This window comes from Miniopterus schreibersii, assembly GCF_964146895.1.
Source record: "Miniopterus schreibersii genome assembly, chromosome: 19".
NCBI classification, from domain to species: Eukaryota; Metazoa; Chordata; class Mammalia; order Chiroptera; family Miniopteridae; genus Miniopterus; species Miniopterus schreibersii.
Window position 1 is genome coordinate 27,711,059 of NC_138119.1, and position 19,957 is coordinate 27,731,015.

General features: G+C 48.3%; 1 protein-coding gene across 5 annotated transcripts in view; it reads right to left on the reverse strand.

Annotated features, from left to right (window-relative positions):
- Window positions 1-19,957, reverse strand: part of CAMK1G (calcium/calmodulin dependent protein kinase IG) — a 29,953-nt gene that overhangs the window by 7,244 nt on the left and 2,752 nt on the right. For all 5 annotated transcript variants that reach the window (XM_081122175.1, XM_081122177.1, XM_081122178.1 and 2 more), the window contains 5 exons: window positions 10,839-10,959; window positions 6,189-6,317; window positions 3,145-3,219; window positions 841-979; window positions 59-182 (listed from right to left, as the gene is read on the reverse strand). In XM_081122175.1, the coding sequence (XP_080978301.1) occupies window positions 59-182; window positions 841-979; window positions 3,145-3,219; window positions 6,189-6,317; window positions 10,839-10,930 (559 nt within the window). In that variant the 5' untranslated portion in view covers window positions 10,931-10,959. The remainder of the gene's footprint in view (window positions 1-58; window positions 183-840; window positions 980-3,144; window positions 3,220-6,188; window positions 6,318-10,838; window positions 10,960-19,957) is intronic.

The window sequence follows — 19,957 nt, forward strand, 5'->3', positions numbered from 1 at the left end:
ATATTCATGTGGTCAAATGTAGCTAACTGGTCAACCTCCTTCCTGCCTCCAGACTCACCAACGTAGCCCGGGGTCCCACAGGCAGTGGACATGACACCACTCTGTTCCATCTTGGACAGACCAAAGTCTGTGATCATGATCTTGGAATTCTCTTCAGGGGTGAGGTACAACAGGTTTTCAGGCTGTGGGAGAAGAGAAATATCATGTAAGACAGTAATCATCTGAAACATACATTTCTTTTTTCCCTTGACATGTAATTTCTTAGGAAGCTGCACCTTGGGCTCCTGACTTCAAGGCCAGGGTCATCTCTCCCCCATTTTTCTCTCCTGCCTCCTACTTGCACCCTCAACTCCTATACCCCAGCAATCTGTATTTTGCTTATGGCCTTGACTTTGCTTAGCTTTATAGCCTTTAATGTACTAATCCCAGCCTCCCACTCCCATTCCCAACCACCCTAAGACTGTTTTTTGAAGGAACTAACCCTTGGTTAACTATCTCTGACACCTCTAAAGTCTGGCACATGCATGGTACAATGCTGACCCTCAATAAGTATTCATTACATTTGAGTATGACTGTGACTGGGTCCCAGAAACCAGCAGATTATCCTGATATCCAAATAGGGTAAGGTCTAGTGAAAAGTTCAGGAAAGGGCTGAGGTACAAATTGACAATGATTGTTCATTCATCCAAGATTTGTTCAATCTAAGGGCAGAAAGGGCCTTAGGAGTGAGCCAGTCCAGCCATCTCATTTTACAGAGCTCAGACTGCCCATGACCCATGCAACTTCCTAAAGGATCATTTCTCTGTCCCCTCCTCCCCAGAGAGGGCTCTGCCCTGGCACCTTTAAGTCTCTGTGGACGATGCCATTCTCATGGAGGTATTTCACGGCTGACAAGACCTGCTGGATCACCAGGCTGGCATCCTTCTCTGTGTAGACACCTCGCTCCAGGATCCGGTCAAAGAGCTCCCCACCAGAAACGCTGTGGGCACAGGGGCAAAAGCAGGAATCCAGCTCTTATTTTAGGTCAAGGGAATGTGAATGTGTTTTCTCTGTAGCCATGGGGACACAGCTTGGTGAAATAGACGGGGACCCCTGACTGTGCACAGGGAAGACCAGCCACTCCAGCCTCAGAATGCCTCCTTCAGGTGCCTGGAATGATATCGCTAGGGACTCATTTCTTTGGCCTAAACATTGACCTCTCCCTGGAAATGTCCTTGAAAATGTAAAGTGTCCCTTGTTAGGGTTTCACAAGAAGCCAATAATTCCTTTCTGTGGACACATTTCTTATTTGCCTTCTTTCCCAGCCTAGGACACAGGAAAGAAGAAACAATGAAAGGGAGAAGTGAAACTGAAATCAGGCAAAGAAAAGGTGTGCGAATGGAGAATTTTGTGCTTATGTGGGAAATTCTGCCCTCATTTGTAAAATTGGGTCACCTAAAGGTGAAATTAAGGGGTAGCGTTGTGGTAGTTTGAGGCTCACACGGATGGTATCTTGGGATTTAACAGAGCTTGAAGAACAAGTCTGACCCCCATCTCTTGAATACCATCTACAGTATTTTTGCCAAGAAGTTTTCTAGTAAGTACTAGAACACATCAGAGAACTCACTACCTCCTAAGACTGTTTTATCATTTGTCACCTTACTATTTCTAGCTATACAATGAAACCCGACTCCCTGTAGTTTCTACCAGCAGACATAACATTAATTCTACCATTGGGCCCATTAGGGCCACACGGAACAAAAAGAACATCCTGTCACATGAATCTTTTCAAGTACGTGCAGTGAAATCCTCTTCTGAGGCCTTCTCTGGGATGAATATTCCAGACAACTTCAGCCATGAGCCAGGAGTGCCAATCCCCTGCACTGCCCCATGACAAGGGACGTGGTTATGCACACATGTCAGGACCATGCATCACTAAGGGTGTAGAATTCTCCAATAAAAATGCATAACAGCCTACTCCTTTTGCTTCTATCCTGAAGCTTGGACTCTGCTATGGGAGGGGGAGGCTCCTGAGAGAAAGACACTCTTTGTCCACTACTATGAATTCCTGACTTGGAGCGTCCTGGGTCCTGGAGCTGGTGCTCTAGGAGGCTTGGTGGTTCTTCAGTGACTTCTGAATCTTTCCACCCTCCTGCCTCCCCTTAGCCATCTGAATGACTGTGTGCTAATCCTGTTGAACTGGCTTCATTAAGGTGCCATGTGGTCCCTGCTCAAGTGTTAGTGATGCTCTGGGCCCTCCCCCGACATTACTCCCTGGACTCCTACCTGTTCACTGGGCCTCAGGTGAGCCCAGGGGTTAATGGGCTGCTGAGGCCGGAGTTAGCTCGTTAGAGTTTATGAGGAATTAGCCTGTCAGTCACAAGATTGAATCCAGCCATGCTGAGACTGCAGTGGTGTGTGTGTGTGTGTGTGTGTGTGTGTGCATTTTATAAGTAGAGTGTTTCTGAGCCCAATGCTGAGTCCTCAGGAGCACTGACCAACCCTACGGTAGTTGCTCTCAGGCAGAACTTTTATTTGGATGTGACAATGATGGGGAGACCTTTATGATGAGGCAACGTTTCAGTCCTACACGTGGACACACAATCACAGCATGTTCTTAACTTTGGGTGGCTCCCTTTTGAGAAAGTATTTCTTTATATTGAATCAAAATCTACCTACCTGTGGCTTCTACTCCCATAGTAATTTTACCCTGGAGTGATGTTAGAGCATTTAATATCCAGTTTGATGAACATGACTAGTCAAAATGAACTTAAGCCATGGTGCCAGAGAAGGGCTCTGGAGGGCCCTGCTATGCAAGGCTTTACCTTTCAATTGTAGGGCTGTGGGGAGGTCCAGAAAGTCTGAAGGGAGAAGGGGGATGGATGGGTTGGGGTCACAGCTACTTGCAGGCTGGTAGGAAAGATTTTAACAACTGGTAAGGCTGTACTGGTACGTACCAACTCAACAATCAACCTTAGTTTTATCCCTCGGTCCACACAGAACATGTCCACTCCCAGAGGCATACTGATCTTAAAAGGACTCTTGGCATTTCAAATCCTCTTGAACTAATTCTTGATTTTGTCTTTTAATTGTCATCCTTCCCTCACCACCAACCAGCCTCCTCCAGTGGGACGTCTGTGGGGGAAGCGGGTCACCTTCACTTACAGCTGCATAACCAGGTAGTAGTGAGTGGTGCTCTCATAGATGTCCTCCAGGGTCACGATGTTTTCATGCTTGATCCTGGGGAAAAGTAAGGGTCATGGTGAAAGGCATGTGGTTTAGGTTGTCCAGACAAAGGATGCAGACCCAGCCCAACTGGACTCTTATTTCTGTTAGAGACTTTAAAAATTTTTAAATTATTTTATTTTTTAAAATTTATCTTTATTGTTGAAAATATTACAGATGTCCCCATTTTTCCCCATTGACCCCTTCCACCCCACCCCTCTCCCTGTCCCAGGCCTTCACCACACTATTGTCTGTGTCCATGGGTTATGCATGTATGCATATAAATTCTTGGTTAATCTCTCCCTACCCTGCCACCCACCCCCACCTTCCCTCTGAGACTTTTAATGACAATCTTTAGGAAGAAAGAGTTCTTGTTAAGCCTTCCTAGTGCCTAAGCAGTCACAAAGAAATCCCAGAGAAAAGATTCCCAGAGCGGTGTTCAGTTTGTGTTTTTGAATGGCTAATTGATCATCCCGCCTTCAGGTAATAAGTGTTTCATTGTTACTTTAGGGATCTCTTCCAACTTTATCAAAAGAGAAAGTTGAAAGACCTGAGGAAGGTTAAGGGAGCATTGACCACTAGGTTAGTCAGCAACACGGGTATCCAGGGTGTCAGAAACACTGCATGAAGAAAGGCTACTACAACTGGAGGAGGGACTTAGGTTAGCGAGGCCTCTTCATGGGTAACCATGCAGGAAGTTTTGCAAAATTATTATTCCAGGATATTGTGAGAAGGCAGATGCTCATTGCGAGGGTCATTCTGTGGGATACTTTAGAGGAGTGATTCTCAATCAGGGGCTATTTTGTCCCTCAGGGGACATTTGGTGATATCTAGAGACATTTTTTATCGTCATGACTGGGGACAGGGGAGATGCTACAGGCATTCAGCAGGTAGAAGCAGGAACACCGCTAAACATCCTACAGTACACAGGACTGCCCCCAGCACAACAAAGAATGATCTGGTTTAAAATGTCAATAGTGGCGAGGCCAAGAAATCCTGCCCTGGAGGACCTTCGTCTGGGATTACTCAGAGGCTGAGGCAAGCAGAATAATAGTATTAGCTGGAGGCCTGGCTTTACAATCAGCAATTCTGCGCATGGCTGTCCAGGAGAAAAATTTCTAGAAGTTTTAGTCATGGTTGTGCAACACAGAGGTTAAGAATTTAGACCCTAAGTCAGTTGGGGCAGAGTTCAGATCTAGCTCTGGCATTTATGAACTGGGTAACTTTGTCTGGCTTACTCAGATCTAAGCCTCACTTTCCTTGTCTCCAAAGTACAACTGTCTCATAGGGTTACATCAGTGTTAAAAGAAAAATGCATGTCAAACGCTTGGTGCAGTGCCCGGGGAATAGTAAACATATAATTAATAGTACCTATCATCTTTAAAACATTTCTAAAAATATAGATGTCTTGTAACGGTAACCTGATGGACTCAATTATACATATAAGCTGCCAAGCTGACATTAACATGTTGATGATTCAGTCACTGAACAAATGTTTATTGAGCTGTTTATGTATCTGTGCTGTTAGGGACCGATGATACAATCCAATAATAGCAAAGACCACCACAGTCCTTGCCTTTGATGAGTCTGGAGTCTCTCTCGGCTTTAATCTCCCTGGAGCCCAGTCCTATATCTCCAGCATCCTACCAGACACCTTTATGTAGAGATAGGTGGACACTTATATTCAATATGCTCCAAATAATTTCTTTCCATTTCCTCTAAGCCTACACATCCTTTTTGTTTTTTATCCCACGTGATGATATTCTGGTCCAATTAATCACTCAATCTCAGAGTCATTTTTAATGCTTTTCTTTTATATTCTTACCAGTCAACCCCAAACTCAATTGCTTCTCTCTCTGAAATGCCTCATAAACTCAGTCTTCTTGCCATGGCATGATCCTGCCACTACTTTGCTTGTATCTTCATCTCTTGCCTAGATTATTGAGGAAGTCTTGTAATTGTTCTCCCGTCCTCTAGGCTGGCATCTCCAATCCCTCCTTCACTGGCTCTAAAATATAAATCTGACTATGTGACTTCTTACTTAAAATCCTTTGATGACTTCTCTGCCCACAGAATAAAGTCAACAGCCTTGATCATGACAGACAACACCCTTTATAATCAGGTCCCACTTGACCATTTCAGTTTCATCGCCTGTCCCTTGATAGTGCTCACTCTAAGTTCAGGGGCTTCCAATACTAACTCTTCTGCGACATCCCTTGCACCTCCATGATTCTGCGTTAAAGCTGACGCTAATCTCAGTCTGAATTCCTTTTCTGCATTGCCCCTCCTGCCTCCACAAAATTCCACTCATCCATCGAGGTCCCTCATCTTTGAAAATGTACCTAATAGTTCATACTCATAAAAAAACACATGTAGCAAAATGAATTCCTGTCTCCTTCAAATTCTGCCTCCTGCTGGTGTGGCTCACATCTAATGGGGACAGACTTTGTTATGAGTACCTCTGCCTCTGCCCAGAAAATGTGAGCTCCTGAGGGTAAGGAATTTTGTTGGCTCCATCCTTGTGGTCCTGATGCCTACTACACTTTTGACACACCAAAGGAATTCCACAAGGGTTTTACGAGCCCTGCTGTAAATATTATGACTTATTAGTGTAGCCTCTACCATGACGCTTGGGGTGCTGACCCTACATTTGATTTGGAACAAATTGAGGTTAATTATCGATTCTTCCTAGGGTTGGCCCTCAATTGATTTTTGTTTCTTTGGGATAATTACCCTCTGGTCTGTGCACACAAACCAGCTCTGTTACAAGTTGGTTCACTAGACAATTTGCTGGGGGGCAAAAATCAGCCAAGACAGCTGGCTGGCTAAACGTAGCTGATGAGTCAAACTGACCCATTCGCTCAATCAAAGAGAGCAGTGCCTCTTGGAGTGAAAACCCCAGCTCCCATCCTTCTCGAAGGCAATTTGTGAAGGAAACGTTGTGACCCCACAGTGGTCCTCAGCCAACCCCGAGCCCCACTCACTTTTTCAGCACAGCAATCTCATTCTCTAGGCTGCTGTCCCGGAAGGCCGGCGACTTCTTGATGCACTTCAGGGCGAAGAGCTTCCCAGTCACCCTTTGCTTTACCAGGAAAACTTCTGAGAAAGCGCCTCTGAGCAGAAGACACCGGGAGATAAAAATTAGCACTGGCTAGAGAACATTGCTGGAGGCAAAACCGACGGATCATGGCGGGGAATGAGTTTCCACTGTCATTGGGGAATGAGTTTCCATTGTCATTGGGGAATGAGTTTCCATTGTCATCGTGGGCCCCTGGGGAGCTGTGGATGGCAGAGCCTATCAGACATCCACCTCGTGGGAAAGAAAAGATTCTACTACAGACTTAGGGACTGGGAGGTGCTACTTCCTGCATCAGTGATCTGGGAAGGACCCCCAGAGACCCTGCTTTGCTATGGAGACATTCCTTCACTTGGCAAACCCATTAAAGAGAGGTCACTGCGGAGTGAATTTCCCTTCTTCTCCCTAAATGGCACAGTGTGGCGCACTAGAGTGGCAGGTGGAGGTGGCACTGGGGGACAGTGCTCAGATACAGTGAGAGAGGAAAGGCTCCTGTACGCACTGTAGATGGTGATAATCACCCTGAACCAGTTATCAGAGGCAGGGGGGCTGAGCATCCTCTCATTCGGTAGCATCTGAGAGAGTGGAAGACAGAACCCAGCAGCTCTGGGCAGGCTCCTCAAGACGGAGCGGACAGAACCCCGTAGTAACAGAGCATAGGGTCCCAAAGTACAGGCTTCTTGGTTTGAAGGGGTCCTCTGGAGACCAGGCCATCAGAACGGCAGTTAGCTCGCAATAGATGCTGGAGCCTGACTGGCCATGTTAGAATCTCGGCTTTTTAGGTGACTAGTCACTGAACTTCTATATGCCCAGCTTCTTTTTCTGAAAAGTGTGAATAGCAATAGCATCTGATTCATATGGTTGTTTATAAGATTAAATGAGTTCATAAAAGTGCTTAAAAGTATTCCTGACATCTATTAAACCACATGTGTTAGATTTATTATTATTATTTGACTACCATTAGGGAGGACACCTGGGAGTAACAAAAGGAGATCGAGTTTAGGGAGGAAACGGCTGAGCCATCCTTTCCGTGCCAATAGGGTATTCTAGAATGAAGGCCCAATAGCATTCAAGCTGGTGAAAGGACTTTGAGAATATAATCAGAAAATGCTTGGTGTTTCCTGTGTCTGAGTTTCCTGTTTCCCCAGCTGCACTTGGAGCAGAGTTAATCGGAGCCTCCGGAGCTCGTCTAGTCATTCATTCATTCATTCATTCATTCATTCATTCATTCATTCATTCACTCGTCCCTTTAATCAAGGGTTAGTGAGCACCTGCGGAGACTGGCCACTGCAGGTAAAGAGGTAAGTTTCTGCACTTAAGGTGCCTGTAGACTGGTGAAGACCCCCGACACATAAGCAATTAATATCTAACTTGAAAATGTGATCAGACATTCAAGTGAATGCCTGTCGTGCTGGCAGAGCCTCTCTGTGTTAGGCTCTGGGATCAATTTCTAGCTTAGAGTCTAGTGTGAGAGACAGACACTTACAGAGGAGCAGGAGGTACTTTGAGATCACAGAAAACCGAGACTAAAGACATGGCCCTGCTGTGGTTGGGCCGGCTGTGCACTGCACAGTTCCAGCAGGCGCCATTCGCCTCGGAGCCGTCGTGTATTTCACAGGATAATTATCACAACACTTGCCCCCAGCAGACAGCAGCTAGAGAAACGGCGACTTCTCCTGATGTGTACAGTGCCCCCCGGGAGAGCTGAGAACATGGTTCACGGCTGACTTGAGAGCGCCCTGGCCCAGTGTAAAGGACTGAATGAGAGTTAGTCCAGTGGGGGGAAAATACGCTTGGAAGTGATGTTTCAGGTGAGGTCGGGGAAGAAGCTGGAGAAAAATCCCGGGTGGGGAGCGGCAGGTTGGGGTGAGACTCCACTGTCCTTATCTATAAAACGAGAGTTGAACCTTGTGGCCTAACGATTCCTTCCAGCTGTGACATTTTAGGATCTACCTTGAGAGCTTCTTTCACCTTTACCTTTACAACCACACATGAACGATCCCCCGATTTCAAAGCTGACATCTACTCGGGATCCTCTTGTGCAATGAGATCAAATTAAGGCCTTCCTGGGGCACTATTTACATCCAGGTGTATGTCAGTGGCACCTGTTGGGGCAATTTGAAATGACGGCGCTGCTCTTCTGCCTCTGGCTGCTTTCTACTGTGTGTGTGTGTGTGTGGGGGGGGGCAGGGACAGAGAAGATTTAATTGTGCCATCTGTCAGACTGTCAGATTGGGGAGCAGAGAGCTAGTTTTGAGCAGTCAAGGTTGTGCGGGTCAGAAGGCAAGACAGGCAGAGCCTTCAGAGCCAGGAGTAATTGCTTCATAGTTCTGGGTTTGCATTTCCTGCTCTGAACGGCTCTCCGCTCTTCCTGGGAGCTTGGGTGAGGCGGGAGGTGGGGGCAGGCACCAAGGAGGAAAATCTCGTCCCGGGTAGTGAAAGGAGGAGGCCTGGAACTGGGGTGACATACCTCCTGCTATGGACTAGCTTTGCCCAGTGTCCCTACAGCTGTCCTAGGGTCCTGGAATTGTGGGTGGTGTCTGGGCAGATTTAGCAAAAGCCTATTCTCCCTGGTGGGTAGTTGCAGCCGAGCTGAGGACTGGAGAGAAGAGGCCTTGTTCTGGGATTCCGGTGCATCCCCAGTGGGGGAGCCTGCTCTGCGCCACTGCTCCCCCCTTCACGGCACCTCCCCTGGGTAAGTCGTGGGGCCTGCATCATGGGGCTGCCTGTCTCCATCCTGAGCACCACAGAGGGGCTTTCTCCTTAGCTGCTCCTCAGCTCTACTGCTAAACAGTGACTTGACCTTGTCTTGTCCTCTCAGTTTCCCCAAATCAGTGTGGGGCTGGATACATTAGAGCCACCAGAAACACTTAAAATATAGATTCCCGGCTGCTGGGTCCTGTCTTCCCAAATCCTAGTTTAGTAGGTTTGGGGCCCAGGAATCTGTATTTTTCAAAAAATTACCTAGGCTACAATAATAGCAAATTATTATTATTATTATCTGAGTATGAAAATGACATTGTGGATATAGAAGAAAATGCCTTTACTCCTTGGAGATGCAGAAAGAAGGATTCAGAAGTGATGTGTGATGATGTTTGCAACCAGCTTACATATTAGTGTGTGTCTGTGTGTGTGTAAAACAAATATAGTGAAGTGTTAACAGCTGTTGAATTTAGGAGGCGGGTATGTTGGTGTTCAGCTGTACCTATTTCACCTTTTCTTTGCTTAAGCATTCCCGCAGTCATCAGTTAGAGGGACACACTCCAGTGGCTCTGATGCGCCTGGGTGTAGACCCGCTGTGGCAGGCCCCACTGGGCTCCACGGCGGCAGCGTGTCTATTTTCGGATAAGACTACAGCACAAGTCTGGGCAGACGGTGACTACGCTTCTGTCATCCCAGGCTTCCTTCTGCCTCCTTCTTTTGATTTTTAGGCTTCTTATCAAACCATTTCTGATTCACTCATGAGTCCTGTTCCTCTCTCTTGTGCCAAAACCCAGCTCTCTAGCCTCCCTCGTCTTGGCAAAGGCCCTTGGTGGAGGGCCAACGCTCTGATGGCCAGCGCCGCCTGCCCGACCCCTACCCGGGCAGGGAGGGCCAGAGGCCTCCTCTCAGGGCCGAGCCTGGCTCCTCCCCGTCTACACTGTGAGTCTGGCCAGCCCTCGCTCCTGAGGTCACTGCCTCCTAGCCGGGGCAGAGGGAGCTAAACTTAGCCCGGCTGGCCAAGGGCAGGGCTCGCTTGGATGCGCAGCCCACTAACCGCCCCTCACTTCCCCAGGCCCCTGGCCCAGTTAGCCCGGGCTAATTAGCTGACCGGCTGGGGTTCGGAGGCGAGGGGGCCGGCGGTGTGGAGGTGCTGCCAGCCCGCGTCAGAGCCTGTGGCCTCCCCCGGGAGAGGCAGGACTAAGGGGGAGTCAGCTCCAGACGAGCCGCTCTGCTCCGCCAGCTGTGTAATCACTGTCAAGGGGCAGCCCAGACACCCCTAGGCTGGCAGGGCTTCGGGCTGCGGCACCACTTTATTTTTCCAACACAGCTCTTAACCACGGAGCAGAGACGGCTGATCCAGGTGTGTGAACCCCACCGGCTCTGAGCCTCCAAAGCATGTTTTCTTCCATCTGCAGTAGACAGTGGGGTTGACTTTTCACTGCCCGGGGAGATGAAGATCCCTCAAGGTGGGTGAGGGGGCCCAGGAAAGTTCTAGGGTCACTGAATCTCCACAAGTGCTCCAGAAAGTCTCTTTCCTCTGACCAGGACCAGAAGTCAGGAGCTGTGGCCACTATGGGGTCCCGGGGGTGGGGGTGGGGGTGGGGGTGGGGAGGGCAGGGAAGAAGGTAGAAGCTGGGGGGGGGCTTTCCCTGAGGGCTCCAATGTATTAAACTGTCCCCTGTATTATCCCCAAGCACCTTCCCTACTCTCCGCCACAAGGCCTCTACTCCACCTCCCGAGGTCCCTTGGAGCTGCGGAGATGTCCCAGTTTCTCAGCCTCTGCTGGCCTGGACCGCCCCCTTTCCAACGCCCGCAGGAGGCCCAGCCGCTCCCTCCTCTCCCAGCCCGCACTCACGATCCCAGCACTTCCATGAAGATGAAGGTTTTCCGGATGTTGGTCGTCTGCTTCTTCCAGGAGCTGCAGTCATCTTCTTCCTTTCGGCCCATCGCCTCCAGAGTTGAAGCTTCTGGGGATGCTTTTGTTTGGGGAAGGGAAGAAAGGGCCTGGTCAGCTCATTTCCCAAATAAAATAAGTTGTAAAAAGAATTGAAAATACATCCTTCATGGAACAACTAGAAGTATGAAGAGCAAAACCTGGGTAATTGGCAAAAATAAGACTCTTCTCTCCACTTGCTTTGTAAATCACTACAACACATTTATTGAGCATCTACTACACGCCCATTGTGCTTGCCCAGTGTTCAGGGATTTTAGTTTAGTCTGCAGTGGAAACTCTACTTTGTATCTATGCATTTAAGGGCAGTAACATATCCATGTACAGATTAACATGGGATTACCCACCTTGATGGGACCTGGGCTGAGCTGACGCATTTCCTGTGTCACCAGGTGATCCCCAAGGTGTTTATGCACACTGCTGAGCCAGCCCAACTTCCTTTTCTGTTGTCCCAGCTCTGCCACCTCCCCCAGTCCCCAATCATTCTTATTCCCACATCTCTCCTACCTGCTAAGGATTAAACCCATGAATGCTAGATGAATGAACTTTGTGTTTCCTCTGTAACTCCCACAGCATTTAGCACAGTGCCGGGAAATAGTTATTCAATAGTTATTCATTAAAATCTGAACTGAATCCTGTCCTAACTTTATTATTATTTTTAAAAAATTTATCTTTATTAAAAGTATTACAGATGCCCCCCCTTCTCCCATTGATCCCCTCCACCCTGCATCCGCCCCCCCCCACCACACTATTTTCTGTGCCCATGGGTTTTGCATATATGCATATAAGTTCTTTGATTAATCTCTCCCCACCCACTCTCCCACCCCTGCCTTCCCTCAGTCTGTTCCATGTGTCTGTGTCTCTGGATCTATTTTGTTTATTAGATTCCACATAGGAGTGAAATCATATAAAACTGAATCAGGAAGAACCAGAAAACCCGAATAGGCCAATAGCAACTGATGAAATCGAGCAGCAATAAAAGAACTCCCAGGAAACAAAAGCCCAGGTCTGGAGGGCCTCACAGGGCAGCTTTACCGAGCATTCTGCTTCTTATTACAGCAGTCCCTTTAACGTTTCCTGCAGTGTTGGTTTGGTGGCGATAAACTCCTTAGGCGATCATTCGAAATAGATGGCGAAATAAAGAGCCTCTCATGTCCTAACTTTGATATCAGAGTTCTGGAGTTACCACATTGGTAGGCACCTGTGATGTGTCAGGCGCAGGATATGTCCTGATGGAAAACACAGGTGATGGCCCTGCCTTCCTGGGACTGGCAGCAAGCTAGTGAACTAACATGTGCCCAGAGACAAAGTGTGGGAAAACCACGAAAGAGCAAAGCCCGGGCTTGGAAAAGAGACAGGCAGGGCAGGCCTTCTTTAGATGAAGGTCAGGGAGGCCTCTCCGAGCAGTTTATATTTCAGGTGAGATCAGAAGTTTGCAAAGAAGCCAGCCAAACATAGAGTGTATGAGGGAGCATTTGGCAGAAGGAAAAAAATACAAAAGTACAGGGGGGAAGAGCCCCAAGGACTGAAGAGACAGTGTGGCTGGAGCAGAGTGAGCTCCGCATGGCATGGGCGGTGGGTGGTCAGGGAGAGGCGGGCACAGGACAGACCTTAGAAGGCCTTAAGGCTCCATTAGATATTGGAATTTCTTCTTAGTGATACTGGGAGACATTGAAGGATTTTTAGCAAGAGAGTTAAATTAGACCACTGAGGTTTTAAAGAGCTCACTCGAGCTGCCCTATGGAGAATGGGGTGGAGAGGGCAGGAGTTGGTCCATGGAGAACAGGTAGGGGGCAGAAACCCGAGGGAGCTGAAAGTAGCTTGGTCCATGGTGGTAGGAAAGGAGGGAGGCGGGTGGCTGGGATATATTCTGGGGGTCCAGTTCTCTACGATACTAGGTGATGTGTCTACAGTGGAGTAATAGGAGTCTAGATTGACTCTCATGCTTCTGGTAGGAACATCCCAGGGTTACGGTGCCCTTTCTGAGGCCGTGATTGCTAGAGAGAAGCATGTTCTTGGGGTTGATTGAGTGGGTTGGAAGGACTCTCTCTTCCTTTGGACACTCTGCCCTAGCTGGACAGAGGGGATACTGAAGGGAGGTGAGACACTTTTCTGCCAGCACCCTTCTCCGCAGACTTCTTGGACCTGACAGAGAAGGGGGAAAGTATGTCTAATGGCTGTATGTCTTAGGCAATGCCCCTCTTTCCCCATTAAAAAAAAAAAAAAAAAAAAAAAAGCCAGTACAATCCATGGGGTTTTCCAATAGCTTTAGAACAAAGAGAAAGTGTGTGTCTCCACAATTTAGCATTAGGCAAAGAGCATAGGTTTGGAGGCCAACCTGAGTTTAAATCCTACCTCCACTAGTTACTAGTTACATTGCCTTAAGCAGGTTAATAACTTCTTTGAGTCCATTCACTCATCTGTAAAATGGGGACAAAGCCCCTTCTGGTTATGATGAGTAATTGAAATTGTGTACACGGGAACTTAGCACATTGTCTCCCCTGTATTAACCAGTTGTAACAGAGATAACATTTGGGGGATATTAAGTTGATGTTTTTTTCATTCCTGGTAATCCCCATCTGGAGCACTCATGTCATAAAATAGGGTCTATAGCATAGAAGGAAACCTCTTCTGCCATTAAGACATAACTGTGAGGCTTAGATCCTGGGAATAAGAAGAATGTGACACAGTGAGGCCCTTGCTAGGGAGGACAAGGCATGGAAAGACAGATACTGTTAGCTCGTGTGGATCCTGGGGAGGAGATGGGGAGGCAAATAGTGTAGTTGTCAGAAGCATGCATCTTTGCTAACATCCATCCAGGAGTAGATGGGTGGACTTCCCTGGACCCTGCTGGTGGGAGACTGTAAGCCTAAGGGGAACTCTGTTGCAGCCACATCTAAGAGGTCAGAAAGTACCCAAGGGGCAGGCTTAGAGGGAGCAGCTGGGAGAGATGGAGTCCCATACCTGCAGGAGTTGCCCAGGGTCTGTGGGGGGCTGGAGCCAGCTTGTACCAGCTCCTGACAGCTGACTGTGTATGTCTCTTCTCTGCTCCATCCTTAGTGGCCTCATGTTGTTAGCCACCGTGAGAGTATTTACACCATGGAAATAGGCAAATGCTACAATCAGGGCTTCTCCCCACTCCTCCCCCCACCTTCCAAGAACCAGATGTCAAATATTTATCAACGAACAAACAAAACATTTATCAGCTCTCTTCAGCCCATGGCCCTGGTGAGGGGAAATATTGCTGCTAGAGGGAATGTCAGTTGGGGTCTGGGTGAAGACATGACCACAATCAGGGAGTCTCAGGTGACAGCAAATGGCTGGAATCTGGGCCTTCAGTGGAAGGTGTCAGCATGACTCCCATGGGCCAGATGAGACCAGTCACATCTCAGAGGTCACCGATCAGCTTCTGAGGAGATTCCAGACAGCTGGGAGTTGAGGTCCCTGGGGAGTCTGATGCCCCCTCTCCCGTACTAAAGCTATATCAAGTAAATTATAAGTAAAATGCCACCTTGAACTAGGACAGGAGGAGGAAAGGCCACCTGTGTTTTTCTGAAAGACACTTTATCAAGAGCTAGATGAAACTCTTTATGAAATTTGAGATGTTATCACAGACAAGTTCAAAGGTGAAGCTTCCTATATTCTTTTTGCTGCCTGGTGGGGTAAGATTTTATAGGAAATAAAGAATCTACATTTTCTTTGCACATTTTAGTATAGTGTGTAAATTTACAACCTGGTTATAGAATTAATAAAAAACACATTTGATACAGCTCAGCGTGGATCTGGTGGCTGGTGCCGGTAATCTCGGGCCCGTTTGTGGATTTGTTTCTTTTGGCAGGGTGGCAGCCCAGAGGGACCACGACACTGGCCAGAGGAGGACTTGCCCTGGACTTTGAGGGCACAGTCTGCAAAGTGGAGACAAATGGACCCTGACTGGCAGAGACTGCTTTGAGGAAGATGAAATATTACAATATGTGGCTATTTTTAGTCAGATATGATTCTGCAGATTCTTAGTCCCAAACCTAGTAGCTTCCACTTCTCAGGGCAGTTGGCATCTGGGCTTGGACCAAACGCTTCCTACTGTGTAGACATCCTGCAGCTAAGAAGTCTTGACTAGTGTAGGGCAAAGGGGTGGGCGTTAAAAGGAACCAGACCAGCGGGGTCAGTATGTGGGTCTCCTTCTCTGTCTCTTTTGCCTTCCAAAGAACAGGGCTGCGGACGCTGCTTTTCCAGGTGGGAGAGAATCACGAGCCTTCTTTCGGGTGCCAGGCCCTCAGCCGGGCGGGAGCACTCCCCCTTGTGGAGCCCCCGGGAATGACGACCCGCTTGCTCTCCAGGAGGCATCGCCGCCTCATTAGCAGATCTGTACGCACTGTTCCTTCTTTCCCATCTCTTTTAAATAGCTGCTTAAAAACATAGTATTCTTAGCTTAAGCTAGGCTATAAGAAATCATCTTTCCCGCCCACCCCTCCTCCCATACACTCAATCCTAACAATTTAGTTCCATCTTCAGAGCTCCATGGAAGGGTCCGGGGCCAGATCTGAACCCCTGCTTCATTCCCGCCCCTGCCTGATGGCAGAGAAACTTCAAGGCCCTTTCAGAAGAAAAGAAAACAAATCTTGAAAAGGTCGAGGCTCCCGTATTGCTCTCCTTTGTTTCCAAAGTACTCCCCACCTCTCTCTGTTTCTGGCAACAATTTCTATTGGGCTTCAAAGCTCCACAACAGCCAGCAGACTTCTCTGAGACTTAGAGCTGATTTCCCACGTACGGCTCAGAAGACACAAGGATGCTGGCATTTGGGGCTGGCTCAGGTCCCTCATTCCCCAACAGGGCCAGACCCTCAAGAATGTTCTGCAAAATGGTTCCTGGCAAAGGAAATCACCCCATTTCATGGGACCATTTTTGAGTGGTGGAGGTAACACTCCTTCATTCAACATGCACTTGTTGAATATCTCTTGTATACCCACAGGACTAAATACAGACATTTTTATGATATGAGACAACCTTGGAAAGTGCTTACAATGAAGTTGAAAAGACCAAGAAGAGGTATGTAAATAAATACCTAAGAACACAGACGAGTTGATGGGAGTTAGCAAATGAATGAGCACCTTGGGTCAGGGCCAAAATAGTTCAGGGGTCGACTGGGGTGACTGCTTACGGGTGGGTTTCCTTCACCAGAATGCGAGTGCTTAAAGGGCAGGGCCATGCGTTCCTCATCTTGGAACCTCTAGTGCCCATGTTTGTTAAGTGAGTGAATGAGGAGGAGACCCCTGAAGGGAGGGGAGAGGGGGGCGTGATCAGGGATGGCTTTGCGAAGGAGTTGGACTTCAGATGGGTGTCGAGGGTGGGGAGACGTGGTCTTGATACTGCTCTAGAGAGGAACAGCTGCAGGAAGCCGGGCACCTGGGAAGGGGGGGCAGTAGGGCCTCCTCTCTAAGCTATTGCTGAGAGGCTCTGCCTGGGGCCTAGCCGCAGGGAGGGCAGAATCGAATTGCCTCCCTTGCCATCATTGTCACCTCTGGGACAGATAATGCAGGGCCTGGGGTGGACTCTAGGTCCAGTTCTTGGTGTCAGAACTTTCCTGGGACACTTGAAGAGGCCTCTCCTGACCGTTCTACCTAGAGTCATTTCCCCTTCCCCCCAGAGTTACTCTATAATGTGAAACTGGGACGGTCTTCTGGAACACACCTGACAATCTGAAATTCTGTTTGTTTGTTTGAGGTCATGTCGTCACTAGAAAGTGACTCCATATAGACAAAGACCTGGTCCATCTCCTTGTCTCCCTTGGGCCTAGCTCAGTGCCTGGCTCCAGCTAGCACTCAGTCGTAATTTTTGGATGGTCTTCTTGATCTCTTGGGGGAAAATTTCACAACTGGGTGGAGATCACAGAAGGACAAGTTCTTCCTGAAGGGCAGACACACAGCTTTGGGGTGGACACAGCCTCTGAGTAGGCCTTTTTGAGCTTCTGGAAACATGATGTGTGATCCCCGTGCCTCCAGCCTGGTTACTTATGAGGTGCTGGTGAGAGATCTTGGGCTGGGAGCCCAGGAGGCAGGCGTCCTTCACATGCTTCTTCCATGGGGCACCCCTGTCCTTCCTTCCTTCCTTCCTTCCTTCCTTCCTTCCTTCCTTCCTTCCTTCCTTCCTTCCTTCCTTCCTTCCTTCCTTCCTTCCCAGGCTCCATTTGGTTCCAGGAGCAGCACTAGCCCCAGAAGGATGAGCTTATTATCTTCGGTGGCCTTCTCATTGTCATCACCATATCCTGAAGGTGCCAGGTCCTACACTGCCCTGGAGCCTCTCTCTGGACCCTCACTCCTGCCTGCCTATCTCCATGTGACCTCCTTATCAAAAGTTTCCTTTTTCGAGTCACAGCCACTAAGGACTTTGTTCTGAGGTGCTTATTAAATCAATCAGCTGGGCTAATTGCTTAAGAATGTCACCCTTCCTGATAAGAGTCTTGGGAGCACCAGGTTTTAATCCAGAGGCATTCAGTTTAGTTCAGTGCAATGCAATGCAATGCAGTGTGCTTCCCAAACCCACACTCCAGTACCTAGACTGGACACAACAAATCAGAGAGATGGGGACAGGGGAGGAGAGAATCTTTGAGCAGCACCTTTACAGCCTTCAACCCTCAGGTAACGGCTCTCAGCTCCACCTACAGGAAGAGCCAACCTGCCTTTCCTGGTGCTGTTACGTGGGGCATGGTGAGCAGGCCTCAGAGCCTTCCCGAGGGACCATATGTGGCCTTTTCCTCACCTCAGAGGACTTAGGCCCCCCTAAGACTGCTTTGTGCTTCCACAGTTTTCCATTTCCTTGGATCATGACTCAGAAAGGCCTGTGGGCCTTGAGAGGAAGGTTATCAGTTAGATCATCTGTCATAAGAATGTGCTGTCTGCCTCCAGGCTGGGGTACCCTGGTTATAAAGGGGCTGGAAGGCTAATGCTGGGATGGTTCTTGCTGGGGCCCCACCGTTTCCTGGACTCGGGCCCATACTTGACTTTCCATCATTCTCTGGATTGAGAGACACACTAGAAAGAACTCAAGTTCTGGCACAGTCTTGGCTTGGCACTGAGGAGCTGTGCAGCCCCACACAGATCACTGTACCTCTCTGGGCTTCCACCTCTCTCCTTGGTAAAAACAGGAGATTGGACTAGATTAAGTTTCTCTGAAGCTTGTTTTTTAGAATATTAGTCCCAGGAGATTCTGAGCAAAGTGGATTTTCTGCCTCTTCAGCAGGTATCTTTAATGATCCACATTAGCTTATTAAAAAGGTTCTGGGACTATTACAGACACCTGCTTAATGCTATTTAACCTGGAACCCCCCCAAATTTACTAGACTGTCAAATGCTTTCTTTTCATAACACCTACTAGCATCCAGGGGAATCTAGAATTTCTCAGAGCTTACTTTGGAAAGCGGGGACTGGGCTATGTCTATTGCTGTGGTTCTCCATTTGTTTGAGCAATATATGAATTTTCCAGCAGCCTGCTGCTGTCACTCATAGCCTCGCTCTCCTCATGGTCGCAGGCATGTGGTTGGGTCTGTGTGTGCTGTCAGAACCTGTTTCCAATTCATGGGCTGCAACTCAAATGGCTGGTCAGCTGGCCAGAGCTCAGGCCCTGGACCCTAAAGCTCCTGGAGACTTCTGGTGGGACAGACTTCTAAGGAACCTGGACTCCATCCCCAGCCCTCCCACTGATCCTGCCATCTCCAAGGCCAATTCCGTTAGCCAGTTTCTGTTCACAAAATCACTGAGGAAGGACGTTTCTCAGCTGCCTCATGCAGTTTATTTCAGGCTCAAACCCACACTTAAGTTTAACCAGTTTCCTCCATCTGCAGCGACAAGCCAGAGTTCATGTGTTGCTTGAGGTTTATTGTGTGCCTCTCGTCTAGGAAATGAGGAACATTCCCTAGGGCTTCATTTGGTGCTGAGAGGTCAACACATAGGAGTCACTGGAAAGAGCAGGGGGTGCTATTTATTCTTTTAAAAATATATATATTTTTATTGATTTCAGAGACAGGAAGGGAGAGGAAGAGAGATGGAGAAACGTCAATGATGAGAAAGTCATTGATCGGCTGCCTCTTGCATGCCCTTTGCAGGGGATCGAGCCCCCACCCTGAGCATGTGCCTTGACCGGGAATCGAACTGTGATCTCCTGAATCATAGGTTGATGCTCAACCGCTGAGCCACTCTGGCAGGACTAGTTATTCTTTTTTAAAAAAGATTTTTTAAATTGATTTTTAGAGAGAGAGGAAAAGGGAGGGAGAAAGAGAGAAACACTGATGTGAGAGCAGAACATTGATTGGCTGCATCCTGAACGCCCCCCGCCAGGGATTATGCCCCAAACCCAGGAATGCGCCCTGACCTGGAATAGAATCAGCAACCCCACGGTGCCCAGGATGACACTCAACCAACTGAGTCACATGTGCCAGGGTGGCTACTTATTCTTAATGGGCTTCTAACCACAATGGGCCTCGGTGTCCTCATCTGCTGACTGGGAACAAAGATCTCTGTCTATTGCTCAGCACTCCTGTGGCTGTCCAGCGCATCAGGGGGCCTGAAAGCACTCTGCAACCTCCAACGTGCTCTGCAGTGGGCCCACGCTACAGGCACATGGAGAGAGAGGGAAACATGACAATTTAAATCGGGCTGAGCACAGGACAGGCAATGTGAATCTGTTATTTCCTCAGCTGCTCTCAGCTCTCACACGCCTCTCACAGCGTGAGCATCTCTTCTCACTGTGATTCCGAAGTGTTTAAAGATATATAAATTCTCATACATCAGGGCCCTGCAATGCAAACCAACTACTTCATCTGGTACTCGACCAAGAAAACAGAGACCTGTTGCAACACTGTGGGAAACACTGCTGGTGTGGGTTTTTTTTTTCATGGGCAATATGTTCATCTCCACCCAGGGCCCCTTCCTAAGGAGTTTTCAGAGGTAATAGTTTTCACTGTGTCTGCCACATGCTGCCTTTGAGCTTAACTCCCCTTCAAGAGGCGCCTCCTTTGAACATTACGCTAA